This window comes from Perca fluviatilis, chromosome 6, assembly GCF_010015445.1.
Source record: "Perca fluviatilis chromosome 6, GENO_Pfluv_1.0, whole genome shotgun sequence".
Lineage (NCBI taxonomy): Eukaryota > Metazoa > Chordata > Actinopteri > Perciformes > Percidae > Perca > Perca fluviatilis.
Window position 1 is genome coordinate 36,890,048 of NC_053117.1, and position 20,852 is coordinate 36,910,899.

At 42.1% G+C, this 20,852-nt stretch overlaps 1 protein-coding gene across 2 annotated transcripts in view; it reads left to right on the forward strand.

Moving 5' to 3' along the window:
- Window positions 1-20,852, forward strand: part of adgrv1 (adhesion G protein-coupled receptor V1) — a 176,074-nt gene that overhangs the window by 86,498 nt on the left and 68,724 nt on the right. For both annotated transcript variants that reach the window (XM_039802605.1, XM_039802606.1), the window contains 21 exons: window positions 430-578; window positions 1,189-1,387; window positions 2,322-2,541; window positions 2,666-2,905; window positions 3,643-3,792; window positions 3,914-4,134; window positions 4,239-4,518; window positions 4,682-4,825; window positions 5,680-5,851; window positions 6,244-6,385; window positions 7,271-7,839; window positions 8,208-8,471; window positions 8,953-9,070; window positions 9,209-9,380; window positions 10,885-11,127; window positions 13,357-13,764; window positions 15,380-15,552; window positions 15,737-15,983; window positions 16,533-16,672; window positions 19,266-19,426; window positions 19,636-19,736. In XM_039802605.1, the coding sequence (XP_039658539.1) occupies window positions 430-578; window positions 1,189-1,387; window positions 2,322-2,541; window positions 2,666-2,905; window positions 3,643-3,792; window positions 3,914-4,134; window positions 4,239-4,518; window positions 4,682-4,825; window positions 5,680-5,851; window positions 6,244-6,385; window positions 7,271-7,839; window positions 8,208-8,471; window positions 8,953-9,070; window positions 9,209-9,380; window positions 10,885-11,127; window positions 13,357-13,764; window positions 15,380-15,552; window positions 15,737-15,983; window positions 16,533-16,672; window positions 19,266-19,426; window positions 19,636-19,736 (4,513 nt within the window). The remainder of the gene's footprint in view (window positions 1-429; window positions 579-1,188; window positions 1,388-2,321; window positions 2,542-2,665; window positions 2,906-3,642; window positions 3,793-3,913; window positions 4,135-4,238; window positions 4,519-4,681; window positions 4,826-5,679; window positions 5,852-6,243; window positions 6,386-7,270; window positions 7,840-8,207; window positions 8,472-8,952; window positions 9,071-9,208; window positions 9,381-10,884; window positions 11,128-13,356; window positions 13,765-15,379; window positions 15,553-15,736; window positions 15,984-16,532; window positions 16,673-19,265; window positions 19,427-19,635; window positions 19,737-20,852) is intronic.

Here is a 20,852-nt window from a genome sequence, read left to right on the forward strand (position 1 = left end):
AAATTGGATGCAGTCCTTTCAGTGTAAACATCAGCAAAAGTGCAAAAGTAAAAGAGACTCAAGTCATTATAAAAACAAATAAAAGACACAGAAGATTGTAAAAAATCTTGGCTTTTGGATAATAACTGTACCTTCTTTTTGTCCGTGTTTTAATTGTCCTGAAACGTCTGCCCGAGTGCAGTAGTTCAAACAAAATACAAAGTAATTTAATAAATTGGAGTAGATTAACAAGTTTTGTTGGTTGGAATGTGTTTAATAGCTTTAACTGGTGGCGAGTTATTGTTCAAAAAAAGGATGTAGCAATCAAGGCTGGAGGGTAATAGTCATTCATAAAATAGGCATTGCAGAGGCTTCATTTAGTCAAAATACTGTGTTGATGGGATTTTCATGTCAGTGACTGTTCATTCTGTGTCTCCCTCTGGTGGTCAGTGCTGTGGACTACACCGTGAGGGAGTCGGGTCTCCGGCTGGACCAGCCTCCAGCTGTGGGCAACATCTCTTCTCTTGCTGTGGTCATACTGAAGAATGACAATGCTGAGGGTATCCTGGAGTTCAGGCAGGATTATGTCAACATTACAGGTAAGAGTCAAGACTAAAGGGCAATTTGAAATATATTTTGTGAAACGTGAATTGTTCAAGCGGGGTCAAACACACAAATAGAATTAGATACAGACGCCATTTGATATAAAGATGTTAAAAGATCAATCAGACAACATTTATCATAGCCCTTTGCGGCATCCAGCAGGTATCCAAAATGCTTTACATCAAGGAACAAGAATAAAACATTACATACAGTAAAATCAGATAAAAAAGGATAAAACATAACATACAGTCAAATCTGAAAAGCTTACACAAAAACAGGAGGAAGAAAGGAAAATGTCACAGTGCTACCATGTATTAAAAAGCCGTTCTAAATAAATAAGTTTTGAGGTAAAATTTTAAAAGCGCTACAGTACGTCTGTAACAGTGCGGATGGCAGGGTTACCCCCTGCCATCCGCACTGTTACAGACATACTGTTACAGCCTGTTCTAAAGTCTCGGAGCAGCAACTGCAAAAGAGCAAACCCCCCCCCACCCCGACGTTTGTACCTCAACCTGGTTGTTTGGATGGCCGCAATGACTTGTTGTGATCGCAAAGGGTTCAAATCGGATGATTTACTATATGTAAAATCTTCTTTCTTTCTCACAGTTGAAGAGCATGTGGGTACTGTGTTGATCCCAGTGGTGAGGAGGGTGGGCTCCTATGGACTGGTCTCCGCTCAGTTCACTTCCAGAGGCCTGAGTGCAACCCCTGCCCTCGACTACATCCTGAACAATGGCTCCGTGACGTTTGTCCATGGCCAGAATACCAGCTACATCAATGTCACTATTATAGATGACCTGGACAGGTGAGAGAAGACATAGATATTAGATATTTAGAAGATTATAGAAGATATTTTATATTTCTGGGCCAGCTACATTAATGTACTGAAGAGTACAGAGAGTACAGAGAGTGTAGAGAAAAAAAGTAGCAGGTAATCAGGAACTCAGCAGGTCACACAATTCAATAGCTTAACAAATGCAAGACTATAATGAGTGAAGACATTATTTGATTCTATTTTTTAATACTTTATTTTGAGATTCTTTTTTAACAATTAACAAATTATGGAACACAAAACAGCAAAGATACCGCATTCCCTTGCCTCAGAATAATAATAATAATAATAATAATAATATCAAATACATAAAATAATAAAAATAAATTAATATTCTTTTAAATAAAAAAAATTATAATTAATAAAAAATAAATAATAAGTTAGTGCATAGACTGATGATGATGATGATGATGATGATGATGATGATGATAGACTGAACAACAATAGACTGACCATACCTAGAGATTGGCATGGTTTTATTTCAGTTAGCCTGATAGCTGGTTTGATTTGCATTGAGAGATGATTTTATGGAAAGTATATGGCTATTTTAATTCCAAAGGCCAAGAGAACTTTATCAGGATGCATAGTATCCTGGATCCATGAAATAACGGGCCTTTTAAAATAAACATCTGCCTGCCTCTACGGGAATTTAACATAGGGGTGTCTGTACTTATGCCCCCTGCATTTTAAGCAGGAACATTTATCTATTTACGATACATTATGCATTCACAAAGAAAATTGGTGTCCTTTAAAGGTTGGATTTTTCCTAATTATTTTAATTAAGGCATTAAGATCAATTTCCAAAATAAACTGTACCTACATACTTTAGATAACGCTGCCCCAATTTCTAGAAAGGTGTTGTCTCTTCTTCTTCTTTTATTCCAACCCTGAAATGATCTCCCCCCAGTGAATCTGCAGAGCTATTTGAGGTCCTGCTGGTTGGAGCTACAGGGGGAGCAATTCTAGGCTCTCCAAAAGTGGCTCGGGTAACCATCGCCAAGAGTGACTCTCCAAGTGGAGTGGTCCGTTTCCTCAACGAGAGCCTAATCGCTGTGGTCAATCCTAACTCCACTCTCAAACTGAGCCTTGTTTTGGAAAGAGCAGGAGGCCTGGTGGGCAATGCAACGGTATGAGCAACAAAAGAAAAAGACATCACTTCAGTTCTCTCAGCAATGGTTGCTTGCAGTTTACTCAAAGATGCTTTTTCTTCACGGGCATCAACTAATACCAACTGGTTTTACCTTTGGACAGGTTGCTTGGATCATCCGTGGCCCTAACAGCAGAGAGCTCCTTCCTCCATCCAATACAGACATTAGAGAGCCTGTGAACGGCTCCTTCTTCTTCAGGGATGGAGAGGAAAGTACACGCAACATAGAGCTGCGGATTCTCCCCCACGGGGAAGTGGAGGTGGAAGAGACATTTGTCATAGAGCTCAGCGTTGTGTCTGGAGAGGTGGATGTCGATCCTCAGGCTGGGGCCATAACACTAAAGGTACTTCATTGCATAATGCCTACAAGGTTGATTTCACCATCATAAATCAGTTAAGATTGTCGACGACGTAGTGCCAGCACTTTTTGCTGAAAGAAAATCTAATGGGATGTAATCCTTATGGTACGTGTCCATATAGGCCATGTTTTCACGGAGGGGATCGCCCTGCTTCCCAGCATTGCAAGCTAGTGGGCTCGCCACCAGCAGTTATCAGTTTCTCTTCACTGACCACTGACAAGCAAAGAAAACAGGCTACAGCCTCATACAAGCCCGATGGCTGCACCTGATTGGATGAACGCTTAACGTGGGACTGTCTGCTCCCGGATGTCAAAACGGACCATAATGGCGGCTCGTTTGGAATGGCATCTCTTATTTTACGAAAATAGTTCACTAAAACGTGTTTCTGAAAATATTTTAAGCAAGAAATAGGCCGTGCAGTTGCTGAATCTGTCTTCATTTCGGATCGACAGCGGTCAGTTTGAAAGACAGCTTTTGAGAGGCATCGAGCCGAGCCGGCCGCTCCTCATTTGCATGAAGTTGCCTGGATTCAAATTTGTGCAAATGTGGAGCTGCGACTCAACGCCCCGCCTCTCCAAAGTCCCCGCAGTGCCACCAGAATGCATTGCACGGCAGCTCCCATAGAAATGAATGGGAAAGGTGAAAGTAACGCTGACAATGGACACGTACCAACCAGAACCCTTCTCACCCCTATTCTATCCTAATGTGTTTTTCCCTCCCAGATAGAGAAGTTTGGTGACCCAAATGGTATAGTCCAGTTTACTGAGGATGCTCTCCGAGAGCGCGTCTACAATGAATCCACAGAAGCAGAGGGCCCCTTCAACATTTCCCTGTTCATTACACGCAGAGAGGGTGTCATGGGTAACATCACGGTAAGATTACATCAATATACATTAATTCTATCAATCCTATCCAATATCAGTGCTCAAACTAGCTGGATTTAGTTCTTTGTGGCCACTGTTAAAAGTGGAAACACAAATTCTCTCAAACCAGGTGCATTGGCAGATACAGAGTGACTCAGATATAGCAGGGGACTTCTTAGCCTTAGCTGGCTCCGTGATGATCCTGGAAGGCCAAAGGGAGGCGGAAATTGTCCTCCGCCTGATGCCTGACACAGTACCAGAGCTGGAGGAGCTCTACGTTGTCCAGCTCAAGGCTGTGGAGGGTGGCGCTACTCTGGATGCCAACCCAAACCTCACCAGGACGCGCATCAGGTTGGTCACGACGGTTCTGTAATATCAAAAACATAAACTGGTGTTTCAGGTATAAAGTCTAAAACTGAATTAACTTGAAATGAATCTTCCTCTCTGACCCTTAGGGTGCGTGCTAACGATGAGCCGCACGGTGTCTTTTCCATGAACCCGAAACAACAGTTGATTCTGGTAGTAAGATCAGAGTCTGAGTTCACCAGAGCTCTGGTTTTGAATGTGACACGGCTTGCCGGGCTGTTCGGCAATACTAGTGTGGCCTATAGGATCAGCGGAGGGATAGATGAAGTGATGGACATCGAGGTGATACTGGGAGGACAAGCTAAAGGACAGCTGTTCTTTAGAGAGGGACAGAGCTTCAGTTCTGTCACTGTGCCCATCAGCAGTCAGGTAAGAGATGATTATCCTTGTGCAGCAAATTAAGACTTACATTTTTTTTTTTATGGTTACAGAGAAACCTTTTTAAAATACTATTTTTAAACATACATACTGTATGTTTATGTTGTTTTTAAGCACCAGTTTAAAACTTGTTTTCCTGCTTTTCTCTCTGTAGGTGTTTTTGACAGTGGGTGAGGGCTTCACGGCAGAGCTGACGGATGTCAGACTAGTCAGTCCTATCCTCGGCCCGCCGCCTCGCCTCCTTCATGAGGCTAACGTTGCTACGATGACTGTGCCCGAGGAAGCTGCCAGCTCAGAGGTGATTTGTGGTGTTGGGTGTGTTTTGTTTGTCGATATATGGTGTCACCTCTGCAGGGCACTCACGATGCAAGACTTGCTACCTTGTTGCACAAAGACATTTCACTTGGTAGAAATCCTCTGGTTCCAGCTTGTTTCTTCCCTCCTATGTGGCAGTAAACTGAATATCTTTGAGTTGTAGACAAAACAAGACATAATTGAGGACGTCATCTTGGGCTTTGGGAAACCCTTGATCGACATTTTTCACCATTTTCTGACATTTTGTAGACCAGACAATGTTTTTTATCGAGAAAATAATCAACAGATGAATCGACGATGAAAATAATCGTTAGTTGCAGCCCTACCAGGGTGTGTGTTTCTTCTGGGGCTATATACTCACTGTGGCACTTCTATGCTGATTAATAAGCATCCGGTTGTTTAATTAACTCAAACTAAGACCTATCACACCCTATGTCTCTGGAGTCTCTTGCCTCTCACTTCAATGTCTTTTAAACTTAATATAACCACTATAACAGAGTTAGTGAGGAGTCTTTGACTGCTATGTTAGCACTCACCTGTTTCTTGTCAAGACATTTGAAAGGTCCATGTAACACAGCAGAGCTAACTCATTTAGCTTGCCGTTTCATGAGAAACTTTATGTGCAACACAAAAAAAGACACTTTATAACATAACTTTCAATGAACGACATAATATTATGCCATACTGATATGTTTTACACCCCTCTTTATAGCCTTCCTGTAAAAGACAGCAGTAAACATTAAGCATTTTAAATGTATTCATTTACCAAGTTTAATGGTAAAGGAGGCAACAATATAACAGCATTATTAACTGTCCTCTTTCACATACGTTGTGCAGGTTGGCTTTGCCTCCCTGGCTCTGCAGGTTTCAAGTATTGAAACAGGAACATGTGAAGCAAAGGTGACACGAAAGGGGCTGTTTGGGGACATCACGGTGCAGTGGAAAGCTGGGTATCCTTCAGGACAGGCTCCACCGGGGCTCAGACTGGGAGCTATCACCCCAAGCTCAGGTAAAACACCCAGGGAGGGAATGATCTCTAAAAAGCTGAATTATAGCCGTGTAGACTCACACATTGTCTCAAACGTCTTGCATTATTAAGTATTATTTAACAATCAGTCGTTTAATACTTAATTTTGGGCATATTTTAAATGTTGAGCAGTGTGCTGTACAACTTTCCATATGATTAATCATGAATACAAATGTAGGTACACCTGGACGGCAGTGAACCGATCTGAGCTTTTTATCTCTAAAAGGAGGAACAATCCTCAAAGAATATAAGAATATATACTCTGTAGACCACAGACTTGCAATCTGGTGTTCAGGCTGATACCAAATACCAGCATGGACTAATGACAGCCTGCATTCTTAATGTTGGCAGTGTGCTCCTTTCCTCATATTCAGGCTCACTGACCCTGGCCCATGGAGAGAAAACGAAAGCCATATCTCTGACAGCGGTCGCTGATCCATCTGAGCCGGCTTCCTATGCTATACACCTCACTGCTGCTCCCTCCAGCACTTCTGCAGCCAGTCCGGTCAAGCTCAGGTAATGGTTTCACAGCGGTCTGAAGTTGTGGTAGAGTAGATACATGTTAACTTGGAAAGCTGCTGCATGTTCCAGTAATTAGTTAGAGAGGGGGAGCATAGCATGTAGGTGGCTTTTTATTCTACAGATCATCTGTGTTCATTATGCTCCCATTTTTAGTATGTACTCCACCTTCAATTTCCTTTGCGTATTATTCCCACACCAGAGGAGGCAATTTACTAACATTACCATTAACATTGCCAGACCTATCTCCACAGCGCTGTAGAGTAAGGTCTGTCTACACCACAGATAAATTCTGGGATAGGAGGAAAAAACGCTCTGGGTTGTTTGCATTTTTTAAACTAATCACAATCGTCTTGGGCGGCGCTAAGCTCCGGACACCGCGGCGGTGGCTCTGCTAAATAGTCTCAGGAAGGAATTTGTTTTGGTGGAACATTTGCACCCTGCAAAAGAAAACTCCACATACCATATTAAATTAACTGTTCCCACAAAACAGTAATCTGAGCTGTTTAAATTAGCTGATACATGGTTAAACCTCATTTGCTCTTAGTGTATTACCGTGTCTACCTCATCCACAGCAATCCAACCAATCGGTCCCAAAACGTCCCAGTTAGAGAGGAAATACCGTAAACATATTCCTTTTAAATCTTTACAATCATTCACTGAAAGAACCAAGCAGGCCTGCCTTGTTGCACGATCTAAATATTCTTCAAAACTTGCAATTTTTTAGCATGTAGCTTGGTAGCTCCAAGGTGCGCAAACGCGCCAAATGTCAGGCTTTATCCTGGAAATGTACTTCTGGTGATCCAGACTAAAATACAGTTCACATATTTGTCTACTGTGTTTAAAATGTAGCCTCATTGTGATGTCTGTCTCCCTGCACAGGTCAGGATTTACCGTGGCAGAAGTGGAGCCATTGGGAATCTACCAGTTTGCCCCCGATTCTCGCCAGCTAGTCATTGCAGAGGACATCCAGACTATTACACTTTATGTTCAGAGACTCTACGGTTCTCGTAGCAACAGCACCCGCCTGGCCTATACAACAGTAGCAGGCAGCGCAGCAGCAGGAGAGGACTTTATTGCAGTGCCAGACGGCCATTTAATCTTTGACTCGCCTCGCCAAACCAACGCCTCCTTCCGCCTTTCCATTCTTGACGACTCGCTTTCAGAGGCCGATGAGTACTTTCACGTCAACCTTACAGATGTTCAAGTCCTTGCTCCAGACTTAGCTTGGGCAGATACCTCTCCTCGCCTCAACCGTCAGCACAGTGTGGCCGCTGTCACCATCCTAGCTAGCGATGTGACTGGAGGAGTGCTGAGTATTGGGCCCGGACTGGTCCAGATACCTGAAGACAGGGATGAGGAGAGCCAACAGGAGCGGCGGGTGGTTCTGAGGGTGCGCAGGTCTGACAGTGTGGTTGGGGCTGTGAGGGTTCGGGTCCAAGCATACGGAGGTGGGTGTTTGTTTTGTAGCACTTTTTTTGAAGCTATAGTGCGCAACTATATTTTATTAATGAACATCTGTTACATTCAAGCCTTTGCTAAATAAGTTGAAAAACGCCTATATACCTATATATATATATATATATATATATATATATATATATATATATATATATATATATATATATATATATATATAGTAAGCCTATCAGCTCCACAGAATTCTCTCCGGATTGTGGCCGGTTAGCTCAGTTGGTAGAGCAGGCACACATATGCGGTGGGTTCCATAATTGCACTCCATTGTGGTATATTATATTGTAATTTACTGTGATGTTTACAGTTTTTGCTTTAAGTTGTGTTGCTGTGCACTTTTATCCAGATGGAAGTACCACACCTCTCCCCTTCACTCCCGACCCTGTTGGGACCCTTGCAAAGGAGGAACAGGACTTCCGCTTGGAGTCCACCATAGTGTCCCTTCAGGCTGGTCAGAACGAGACAGAGGTTGTCCTCCACATCCTGGATGACTCCGAGCCCGAGGGACAGGAAGTATTCTTCATTTACCTCAGTGATCCGGAGGGAGGAGCGCAAATCACAGACAGGCCGTACCAGGGCTTTGGAGCTTATGCCAAGATCACTATCCTTGGTAAAAATGATCATAAAAAATATCTTTGTTTCAATCCGCTATAGATTGACAATCTATTACTGTTTTGGCTCGCAGTGTGTTCTAGCAAATAAAAGGGATGCAACATATTTATTTGTTGTTATGAATGGATTCTTTCGTCTTCTGTTTATAGCTCCATACTAACCCTAAGTGTGTCTTTCGGGTCTAATCAAATGGACCCGTAGACGTGTTTGTTTTCTTAATGAGTGATTCGCTGTTCTTCTCCGGTTTCACTAATGCCATTTGTTTTGCATTTGGTCACTGTTACATTAGTCTCCAGCTGCTAGTTTGGTCCTCACGTCTCACATAATCACTAGAGTGGGCAGATTATTTGATCACTCTGCATGTATGATTGATAACAAAATGCAATATGTGAGGTTATGAGGAAATTAATTTGTACTCCATCTCTGTTTTTTCTCTGTTTCTGTTATGTTCTTTCTATCCTTCTCTCTATCCACACCAGGGAGTGACTTCCATAATGGCATTATAGGGTTTAGTCTTAATTCTCTGATGGGTCAAGTCCTGGATGAGGATTCAGCGAACAGAACTGCCCTTCTCTACGTGCAGAGACAGGAAAACAGGTAATCAAACAACACACGTTTTTTTTTTTTTTTTTTTTTTTTTAACCTTTTGGTTAAAAGTTGTGAAATAAAACTTCTCGCCGACAAGATGTTTAGTTGTTTATAGTTAGTTATTATGTTCTTTCTCCCTCTGTTTAGAGCCTTTGAGGATTTGCAGGTCTTCTGGAGAGTTACCTTCAGCAAGGCATCTCTAACTCTGGTCAACAATGGAGTCAACCTGACCAGACAGCTGGTGCAGACCTCTGGAAAGGCGCTGTGTAGGAGAGGAGAGATCATCTGTGCTCTCGCTGTGGAGGTCCAGGACGATGAGGTGAGAGAGATGGTGAAAGCAGTGCTACCGCATGTTAAGCCTGGTTCACACGGGACGCATGCAGCACACGGCAAAATCAACACATCACACACGAACCGATTTGACTGCCGAGCATTCCCAGGTCAGACGGGAAATCTCGCAAAATCCCTCGAGATCAAACGCGACTTCAGAGTAAACAATCATGGCGGATGCAGTGGCGATAGTTTGTAGTTTTGTTTTTAACCCAAAAAAAACGTTATCAAAAGAAAAGGCGATGGTCAAAGAAGTGGAGACAACGCGAGCATGGACTATACTTGCTACATCATGATATGGAGGTGATTTGTTTTTTCTCATAGAATTGTCGTTAGGTATTACACAGATTAATAAACGTTCATATATTCGTTTCCATGTACTCTGGTGGACTGCAGTTGTGGATGTAGTTATGCCCATCGACTTTATTGTATGCCACAGTCCACAGGCTGCGTGCTCGTTTGTCCCCGGGGGACACCACACATGAGGAGAAATCGGGCCAAAAAAATGTTGGATATCCCCGATTTGAGATCGGAGCGGTCCCGACGTCCTTCCGAGCAGACGAGAGCAGTCTTAACACACCACACACAGCAGGAATATCTGATCAGATTATTTTACGATAATCGGAGCATCCTTAAGATTGTCAGGAGGGGTGAATCGGGGCTAAATTAGCTGATACATGGTTAAACCTCATTAGCTCTTACCAGTGTATCTCCGTGTGTACTTCGTCCACAGCAATCCCACCAATCAGTCCCAAAAAGTCCCAGTTAGAGAGGAAATGCCGTAAATATATTCTTTGTAAATCTTTACAATCATTCTCTGAAAGAACCAAGCAGGCCTGCCTTATTGCACGATCCAAATCTTCTTCAAAAGCTGCCATTTCCGGCGTTTAGCTCGCTAGCTCGAAGGTTGCTGTTGTTTCCCGAAGCGAAGAGTGTTCGAGAACAGCAACACACGTCAGGCGGATGTCAGGCTGTATCCTGGAAATGTACTTCAGTTGATCCAGACTAGTATCTCACTGACCTTAAAGGTGCTGTAGGTAGGATTGTGAAATCCAGGATCTCAGTCCCTCCCCCCTTTCTGCTAAAGCCCAAAACGGTCTCCTAAGCCCCTCCCCCCACAAGGGAGAATGAATGCGTGTGCATGAGCAGTGATTGACACACAGTTAGACACTCCCCCTGGCCATGATTGGTGCATCTGAACAGGAAGCGGTGGATTTTTGCAAATTGCACTACAGCCTGTAGGTGGTGCCAGAGGAGCCAGATTTTTTTTAAATGACCTGCTTCAAGTAGTTCTACTCGAACATAGGCTCAGTTTCAGCAAATATGACAGAAAGTTAGTTTTATAAGTCTTACCTACTGCACCTTTAAATATCCGCCCAATCCTACAGTATAAGGATACATTACAAATTTGGTCATGATTTCCTTTATCTGTGTATTCATAAGAATTGCTGTGGTGCACAAAATCCAACAATAACTCATCTGTGTTGCTGTAGGAACCAGAGCTGCAGGCGTGGTTCTTGGTGGAGATTTATCAGGTGGGTGCTGGAGCTTCCATTAATGAGACCACCCGTTTTGCCAACATCACCATGGCCGAGAGCGACGATCCACAAGGCATCATGTACTTTGCCGTGGGTCACAGACTGCCCATCGCCACCATGGCGACCACGAGGCTCAGTCTCCAAGTCTACAGACGAGCAAGCACAGCTTCAATCACGTCCGTACAATATCGCACACTGGTAAGTCACAAACACGACAAACAAGAGTTAAGCACAAGCATGCATTATTAATGGCACACATGAATTAATATATGCACATGCACACAGTAAAATATGCACAAATGCAAGCAGACATGCACTTTGCAAATGTTTGAAATCGTTTTTGTAATTGGTTGAATTTATGTGTAAAACTGCTATTTGTCTTATTTATTTTAAGCACTTTCAGCTTTGCCTTGAAGGTGTCATTCTGCGTAGTAGGAAATCTCATTTTCATTCAAGGCCAATGTGATTCCAGCCAATCACTTGCCGAAATAAACATTGTCGGCAATCATTGCAACACCTGAACGATGTTCATCTGTTTGTTTACCCGATTTCCCCCCCGAGTTTCAGCAGACACAAATCTAATGGTACACTGATCTCATTTGTCTTTTTCCTAACACTGTAAATATTTAGGCCAGTTATAAAAACTTGATTACGTGATGTCATGCTCTGTGTACTACAACCAAGCACGAATATTGGAGTGTACACTACAATGTTGGACTTTTGTCTCACTGTTTTTTCACTCATGAAACAATCTTGGAAAATTAGAAGTATGATGAGGAGCTTTTTATTTGAACTTAGTCTCAATTGGGACACTTCTTCAGAACAATTTTAATTGTAATGCAGAAATACTAGAAAGACATACACCAAAAGTGCCAACTCTGCATTATATAATCCTGATACACATCTTTTGAAATCGAGGGCAACTAAATGTAATAAATACTAAATGCAACTAAATTGCATTTATCATTTCTCTTTTCTTCTGATTATGATCTTCACTTCAACCAGTTATACTGTTTACATTAGGGGTGCATGATATATTGACTCAATATCGTTATCGCGATATCACGTTGCGCAATATTATATCTAAAGTGTAAATAAACTAAATAAGCAGGCAATATTTAGTTTATTTTGTGGAGCGCTACGTCCCATACGTTGGCTGTGTGGTTTAGTTGTGTTTGATTTAGAGCTCGCTTGAAACGCTATAATGATCATTTCATTGGCCAGTTACCGCGCCACTTGCACACGTTGGTACACGTCAGCGCACGGGTCCACTACGTGACAAGCCCTATGGAGCGTACCACGTGACGTGTGTGCATATTTGGACAGAGTGACAGTGTAAGTGAAGAAATAGATAGAGACAACAAAACAGAACGAACATACAGACATGCCCTTTACTTATTGTTTTTATACTGTACCACCAGTAGAACATGTCCTGTTCTCTTTATTTATTTATTTTGATACTGTACCACCAGTAGAACATGTCCTGTTCTGTAGACATGGTCCTTATTTATTTATTCATGTTGGACCAGTCCAATATAATATACTCTCAGTGGAAATAACCCTTGTCTTGTAAGAAAACTTGTTTTATTTGTTATGAATCTATTTTGATGCGCTTTCCCATAACTTAATATAACGTAATTTGACATGTTAAAAAAAATATCGAAATTAATATCGATATCACAATATTCATAATCGATATCGCAATATCACATTTTTTCAATATCGTGCAACCCTAGTTTATATGGATATATTAATAATTGGTCATGGATTATTTGATGTTAGTAATGACAAAGGTTTCCTCCTCTCCTCACCTCTTTGATCTGCGGGCATTGATGATTAAAGATATCTTGGCTACATGCAGTTCAGAGGCGTAAAGTATTCCCAGGCACTCGCACTTTTTGATATTGCAGATCAAAGTAACTGGAGTGTCTAGTGCACTCAACAAAAATCAAAAGCCTCGCTGAGACACATGACCAGGTCATGTGCTTTCATCTCTCAGAACTGGAGCATATTGGGAGACAAAAGGTTTTAATGCATAGTAACTTCTCATTATGCTCTCACAACATCAACTTCACTCATCTAAATGTGCTATTAGAACACAGACCATAATGCATCATGAAAAATATGCTTTTGATCGTCTAAAGTAGTCTGACATCTATTGACTTCATTTTTTCTACATTTTGTGGGTATATTATATGTGTTGATCTTGTAAGTTTGTTTTGCAAATTTATTCAGGTAATCGCATTGAGAACTGAGTACAAAGGGAAATAACGAACAGAAATGTAAAGATTTAAATATCAAGTTGAGTATGCAGTATGCAGGCATAAATGGAAAAAAATGTATACAATTATTTCATACAAATAGGGTGCACTCAGTGCTGGTTAACATGACTCCATCCAACCCGAAACCTTTCTGTTTTTCCTCCAGGAGCTCGCCAGAGAAGAGGTACTTGGTCCTTCTATAATCCGGCCTGCTAAAGCAGGAATGGACTTTCCTAAACAGGAGGGTAGTCTCACCTTCAATGTGGGCCAGCGTAACACATCATTGGACATTTACCTCACACCGGACCTCGCCTCATCCTTGCCCACACCGAAGCGCTTCCAGGTGGAGCTCTACAATGCTACAGGGGGAACCAGAGTGCACCCCCAGTTCGGACTCGCTAATGTGACTCTGGTGTCAAATGCAGCAAGTGAAGCTGTGTGGCTCTTACTGGAACAGTTACATCAGCCCCTAGACTCAACTATATTGAACCCGGTGCTGCAAGGACTGATCAATAAGGTCTCTACACCGCTCTCTCGCGAGCAGATGGCCGCCGTGCTCGAAGCCCTGGGGAAGGTAAGGGGGTTTGAGACTACAGGCAAAAGCATTTCCTATAAACTAATATCTAAACCTTATTTTAAGTAGGGCTTCAAATAGTCTCGCATTGCCAGACCTTCTCCATAGCGATGCGAAGGAGGGTCTGGCTAGTCCACACAGCATTCCGTAATGGGAGAAAAACGTGCTCTGGTTTATTGGCATTTCTTTAAACCAATCACTATCATCTTGGGTGGAGCTAAGCGTCGGACGGAGCCACGGCGCCGCTGCAAAATAGCCTCGGGAAGGAACTTGTTTAGGTGGAACGTGTGTACGTTCAAATGTTGTTTTAGCCGTGCAACAGAAAACTCAGATTGGACAGATAGTCTAGCTAGCTGTCTGGATTTACCCTGCAGAGATCTGAGGACCAGTTAACCATAGTCCTTGATATCTGGGAAATATCTGGAAATGAGATGGAGACTGAACAAATGCTGAGTACAATGAGTTCAGACTAATGCAGCTTTATTCACACAACAAACAAACATACTTTCATGAAAGGGAGAACAGTTGACATGCACCAAATGTATATGCCAAGGTTTCTCTCCTAGAAAGGAAGATAACCATGTGTACACCTTCCTAAGAGCATGTACCCATAGTGTCTCTACGAACATCAAAATAACTCCTCCTTTATACTTTTTTGTCTTCACACACTTCAAGCTATCTATTTCAGTGCAACAGTTTACTTCCAAACTACACCTTTTATGGCACGTGCTCCTAATAGATTCCCACATTCCTGGCTCCAATTCCTCTGTGTGAAAGTTGTACCCAAACTCATAATAGATTCTACACATTCTTGTGGGTGAAGGTTGTCCCCAGACTAACCTTCTTGTGTAGTACCCTACATACAAGATATAAAATACATTTGAAACATGTAGGCTGAAATATCCAACCTATCAATCCTCAGAAATCCACCGGAGGTTAGAACGCCAACACAAAGAAAGCGGAAGGTGACGGACATCTGGCCGAAAAGAGGGACATCCGTCAAACGCCGTGGATATAGACTAGGCAGCAACTAACTATTATTTTCATTGTGGATTAATCTTATGATGGAAACACTTGCTTCTGCATGAGTCTTAATGGCATAGCCCCATCACCTCCACTTCACCGCTGCACGCTGACAGATCTAAGGACCAGTTTGTCATGTGAAAAGGTCTCAGTTGTCACTCTAAATGAGCGCTGCTGACATGACGCTGCTCTGATGTTAGAGTCGACATATTGCGCTTTCTCGGCCCCCAGACAAGTGGTGACACCACTGTAATTTCACATGAAGGAGTGTGCGTGGGACGGAAGAGAGAGCAGAGACAGCAGGAATGAGTTACACAGCATGAGGATATGTTGGAGCACAAAGAGAGAGCAGGAGACAGTGTAGGGAAGGTGGCATAAATTTGCTATAAAAGCTGCGTAACACTGAAGCCTAAACCAAAGAAAGTGGCAGAGCCGGGGGACATAGTGTCCAAAGTGCCGATGACACGTACATTATATCAGACGGATAGGCTTTCAAACAAGAGCAAAGCAAACTGTTTCTCAATATGTTGTTGCTAAAATTTCTCCATCCATCCATCCCTCTCTGTATGTATCTCTGTTTCCTCCGAGCCAGGTGCTTGCAGAGGCAGAGAGGGCTACTTTACAGGAAAGTAGCCGCAATTTGACCTACGACCTGCTGTGTGCCTTGGCCAATCCCAGCAGAGTCGACACCCGGGGCCTCATCCACCTTGCTGAGGTGGCCGAGCGATTTGCATACTCCCTCCTCACGCGAAGCCAGTGTGAGATGTGAGTGTTCCATCATCTCAACCAGAGTGAAGAGTATAAGAGAGATAGCCCTATTTTTAAGATGTTGTGAACACTTACCTTACCATGCGTGCTACATCAGTACACCAAGGATTGTCCTTTTTAAATGCCATTTGCAAGCATCAGCTTGGTATTATAAGTGTTTTTCTTTGTGTGGTTTCTCCAGAAGGGGTACCATCCTGGAAACATGTCCGTATATGACCATCTCTGCCTTCCAGTGGTACCCCACACAGATCAATGGACACAAATTCAGGGGCCGTAATGCGGACTTCTTCCAGCTGCCAGATACCCTACTGGCAGTACCGGCAGCCTCTACACCTAACTGTGGCAACCTCAGCCAGATCCAACTGACCGAGTTTAGAACTGAACACTGGTTTCTCACCAGTGATACAAGCACTGCTCTCAACGGGAAGGTAAGGAAGCACTGAGATATTTTGACTTCATTTTTAAACCAAAATGTCTTTTTTGTTGTTGGTTTTTTTTTTGCACAGAATTGAACAGAGTTACAAATTGACAAGGGTAATAATAAAAGAGAAAAAGTTCAGTGATTGATGTTCCAAGGCTAAATCACCAAGTACACAGACTGATATTGCACTAGTCCCACCCACCCCAGCTTCACACTCTCACACAGCTTAGAGTAGACAGACAAATGTTAACAAGTGCATAAAACATCATATAAAAATAAATTGACAGGTTCATGGTGTACTATTTTGGATATACTGTATTCGTCTAGATCTAAGAAATAAGGGTAAAGACTGCCGACAAACAAACAAGCAAACATGGGGGGTGGGGGGGGGGGTTCAAGGCTCACTTAGTTTTAGTTTCTGCATTGACTTCATGTTAGTCTCAAATAGTGTAATTTGCAAAAACAACAGCAGGTGTCAGTATTACTCCAAGATAAAGTAGCCATTTGTTTTTTAGTTTGTTTCACGGCTGAGCCTTCTCTTCTTCTGTTTGTATAGGTATTCTCAGCCAGCCTCCAGGACAGAAGGTCACGGCCCCTAGAAGATGGCAATGAGGTGGTGTATCGTATCCACACCCCCGGCCAACAAGTTAAGCCAGGCCGGTCTCTGTGCCTTCTCTGGAACCAGACCACTGCAAGGTAATCCACCAGAGACACACCATTCTAAATGAACTTAAAACAGCAACTTGATACTCAAAATGTTTCTAGTTTTGATGACACGTCCACGATTGCCTCTGCATTAAAGTCTGGTAATATAGTATATAAGATATTACAGGGTTCATACGTTTTGAAAAAACGGAATTTGAAAAATGCAAATTCCAGGCCTGGAAAGGTTTTGGAATAGTCATGGCATTTTTTTTAACACAGCATATAATATGTGATTAGTAAATGTATTTTCTCGTCGTCTTAACCTCAACATTCTATTCGGGATGCGATATTATGAATCCCACTATGAACCACATAAATTGTCATTCATTTTATAGTTAAACCTCTGAGGGTAAACTTTAACACATATTTGTATTTTTATTGTATTATGTTGACTGACATTTTCAGGAGCACAGTCATGAAAAAGTAATGGAAAAGTCATGGAAAAGTCATGGAAAAGCATTGGTTAAAATGCGTATGAACCCTGATAGTAGCTGAGGTTGTTTATTCTTGTGTATACCGACTGAATTCTTTCTTTTTCTTTTACCAATTGATATTTATCTCAACTAAGTTGTTTATAACCTCTGACAATGTACATAGAAGAAATGATAATGATAATAGTTGCGAAATAATGCATATATATGTATAAACACATACACACACACACACATACATACATATAATAGTACGTTTTATTTATTTATATAGCACCTTTTATAGATACAAAATCACAAAATGCTTTACATTAAATGGTAGCTACCGTTATTTTTTTTCCTATGTTTTTTGTGTCTAAGTGACGGATGGGAACAACAATCTCTGACATTGGTCCAGTATTAAGCGAGATCGCTGCAGTCAGCAGCGGCGAAATAAGCTACAATGTAAGTTAATAGGGCAATTGTCCAGCTTGTACTTACCTTCACAAAAGTGCTCGTTTTACCACTGACAGGCTCAGATTATTATTCTAAGTCTTTGACAACATTATGAAAAGGATCCCTTCAGAGATAGACCTTTAAAACCTCTTTAAGACCTTTCTGTTTAACCAGAAACAGCTCTGAAGTCGCTAGCGCTAAACCCACCAGACTCCATTTAAAAAAGCAATACTTTTAGCGTGTGTAGAGCCAACTTATTTTCACATGTAGATCAGTAAACTATGTGTTTACTTCAATCAAAACTACAGTTGTGATGGTTGGAAAAGTGGAAAGACGACCCAAAACAGCATTTCATAGTTTTATTTTGTTTCTGTCGACTTTGAATGAAGTGTATTTTACCATGCTAAAATTACTGTTTATTTACATGGAGTCTGGTGGGTTTAGTGAACGCAATTTCGCAGATGTTTTTATGTTTAAAAAAATGACTTTACTCTTTAACAGAAAGGTCGACCTCCTTAGAAATCCTTTCCATAATGTTGTCAGACACTTAGAATATTAATCTGAGTCTGTCAGCGGCTAAATGAGCACTTTTGTGAAGGTAAATACAAGCTGCACAATTGACCTATTAAAGCTTTACTGCGTAACTTTTTGATATTATTGAACGTCTGTTAGATTCAAGCCATTGCCAGATGAGTTGCTACAAAGCTAATTAAGACTATCAAGAAAGACAGAATAGACTGAAAGATGGAAAGATTCTGATACAAAATTTAAAAAAAAAAAATAGAAATAGTCACGCTTAGAATTTCAAGTCTTATGCACACAGCCACGCCAATATATTTTTATACGTACACATTAACAATATTAATAACAGTGCCTGAAGTGCTGCTAACATTTAAATGGATAAGTAACTAAATAATCCAACAGGTAGCAGGTTAGTTGACAAAGATTTGTATCCAGGACATTTAAAATGCACCGTCGACTGCAACCTGCGGCCCTTTGCTGCATGTCATTCCCCCTCTCTCTCTCCCCTTTCATGTTTTCATCTGTCCTGTGAAGATGAAGGCCTAAAAATGCCCAAAAACAAAGTATAATCTGAAGCTGTGACCCCACGCTCACCTCTGTCAAAATTCCAAGTACAGCCTCTCAGTGAGGGTTATCTGTGGCCAAGGGGGAAGTCACATCATTGTGTTTAATATCTGCACTTTCAGTCTGCTACACACTCCCACTCGGTTTGTTGAGGACATTCTTGGGGCGTGGAATGGGACTTGGCTGGAACACTCTGTTTCAAGTTATGAATTGGCAGGTTTGGTTTGGCCGAAACCACCACTTGGACGATGTATCCCAGAAAAATAAACAGATGAGAGAACTGATATAGAAAAGGGGGAGCGAGAGAGAAGCAAAGTCACTGACAGGGAAAGGTCAATCTTGCAGTGTGACGTTCATGCTGTGAAGAGGAGGTCAAAGTAAGAAATGTTAGAGAGGACGTTTTTTTGTCTTTTAAAAAAACTGCTCACGCAATTCCTGTCTATTAGTTGTCCAACGAATCCAGCAAAAACATAATAAGAATGTTCTGGTTTGTAACACCATCTTTAGAGGGTAAAGGCGACTGTAGATAACACTCAAAGAAGCCAAAACACCAGAAAGCGAATTGTGTCTGTGCTGTAACAGTAGAGTCTTAACTTTCTTTCTCTTCCTGCATCCTGTCCTTTCTCCTCTAGCTGGTCGTCAGATGGTCGGTACTGCAGGGTTGTGAAAGAGAGTGGGAACTATGTGGAATGTGCCTGCTCCCACTTGTCCATCTACACGGCCTACGCAGAATTTGCCACTTCTGCATCCTACAATGAAGCCTTCTATGCCTCGGGATTTATCTGCATCTCAGGTACAAACCACACTCTCCCTATGTCCTTCCTTTTTTCATATTGTTTTCCAGTGTTTTCCTCTGTGTGCCAACTGCCCACTTCACTCTCTCTCTTCGGCTTCCTCTCTGGTGCATTCCTTCCATATTTCTCCCACATTGTGTATATTTAAATAGCCACTGTTAATTGTACACTAATGTTGCTTCCATGTCTTCCACTTCTCCCTCCTCAGGCTTCGCATTGGCCGTTATATCCCACGTGCTGTGCTCCCGTTTCCCTATGTTTGCTGCAAAGCTGCTCACTCACATGATGGTGAGCTGCCTTGGAACCCAGGTAATACAGTTCTGTTCAGATTTTATTTCCATGTAGTGCTGAAGTGCTTTACTATAAAGGCCGCAATGAGCACTAACACCCACAATTCACAGCTTATGATGGCTGAGACCTTCGTACTCCCACACCATCTGCATTAGTTTCCTTGGCATTTTCATCTAATCGTATCTGCAGATTCTCTATATGGCCTTAAATGTAGATTGATAGGAAACTTTTGGAAATTGTTATAGAGGCATTTATCTCTCTCTATGCTGTATGGACCAGTAGCTCACACACATTAACACGGCTGTATGTAGTGCAACACACACACCTTCACTTTCATACTGACACAAACATAAAATTAAAATTAAAATATTTCAAACCTTTACTAAGTGCACACACACACGTACACACACACACACACACACACACACACACACACACACACACACACACACACACACACACACACACACACACACACACACACTGCATGCTACCAACCCTTCTTACTAGCCACTACACAAGTCACAGGTGTTATCTTGGAAATGTGCATGGACGTGAACACACATCATCAAATGTGTTTGTTTGCGTAGTTTTGCGGGCCGACGCGTCCTGACAACGCAACAATGCCCCCACGCACCTTCGCCCATAAAAAACGCAAGCTGTCACATAAGCAATGAGCGAGATAGATATGTGGCTGCAGGTTTGCCTCTCAGCTGGTCACCACGTATGTGTGTGTGTATGGGTGCATGTGTGTGTGCGTGAGCGAGTGCGGGACTGGTAATTTTCCACTGGTCCCCCGTCTCTTTGGTTGACAAACACGAGCCCCTACTAAAGCAGTCGTTGGGGGTTAACCACCTTGGGCTCAACCTGTTTATGACCCAGGCAGAGCCCCTGGACCTAAAAGGGTTTGGGATGGAAAATTCCATCCTGTTCTGTTTCTTTGTTGGTACTGTACTGCATGTTAAGGCCATCTTCCTTAAATGTGCACATATCTGAGATTATGCTATAGTTTATAAAATACATGTGTGTGTTTTTTGGCCTCCTAGTCAAGGCTAGTCAGTGAAGGTTAAATTTGAGACAGTCAAACTGGAGGCCTAACTGAATGTGCACTCTGGTATTAAGATGTACCCTGTA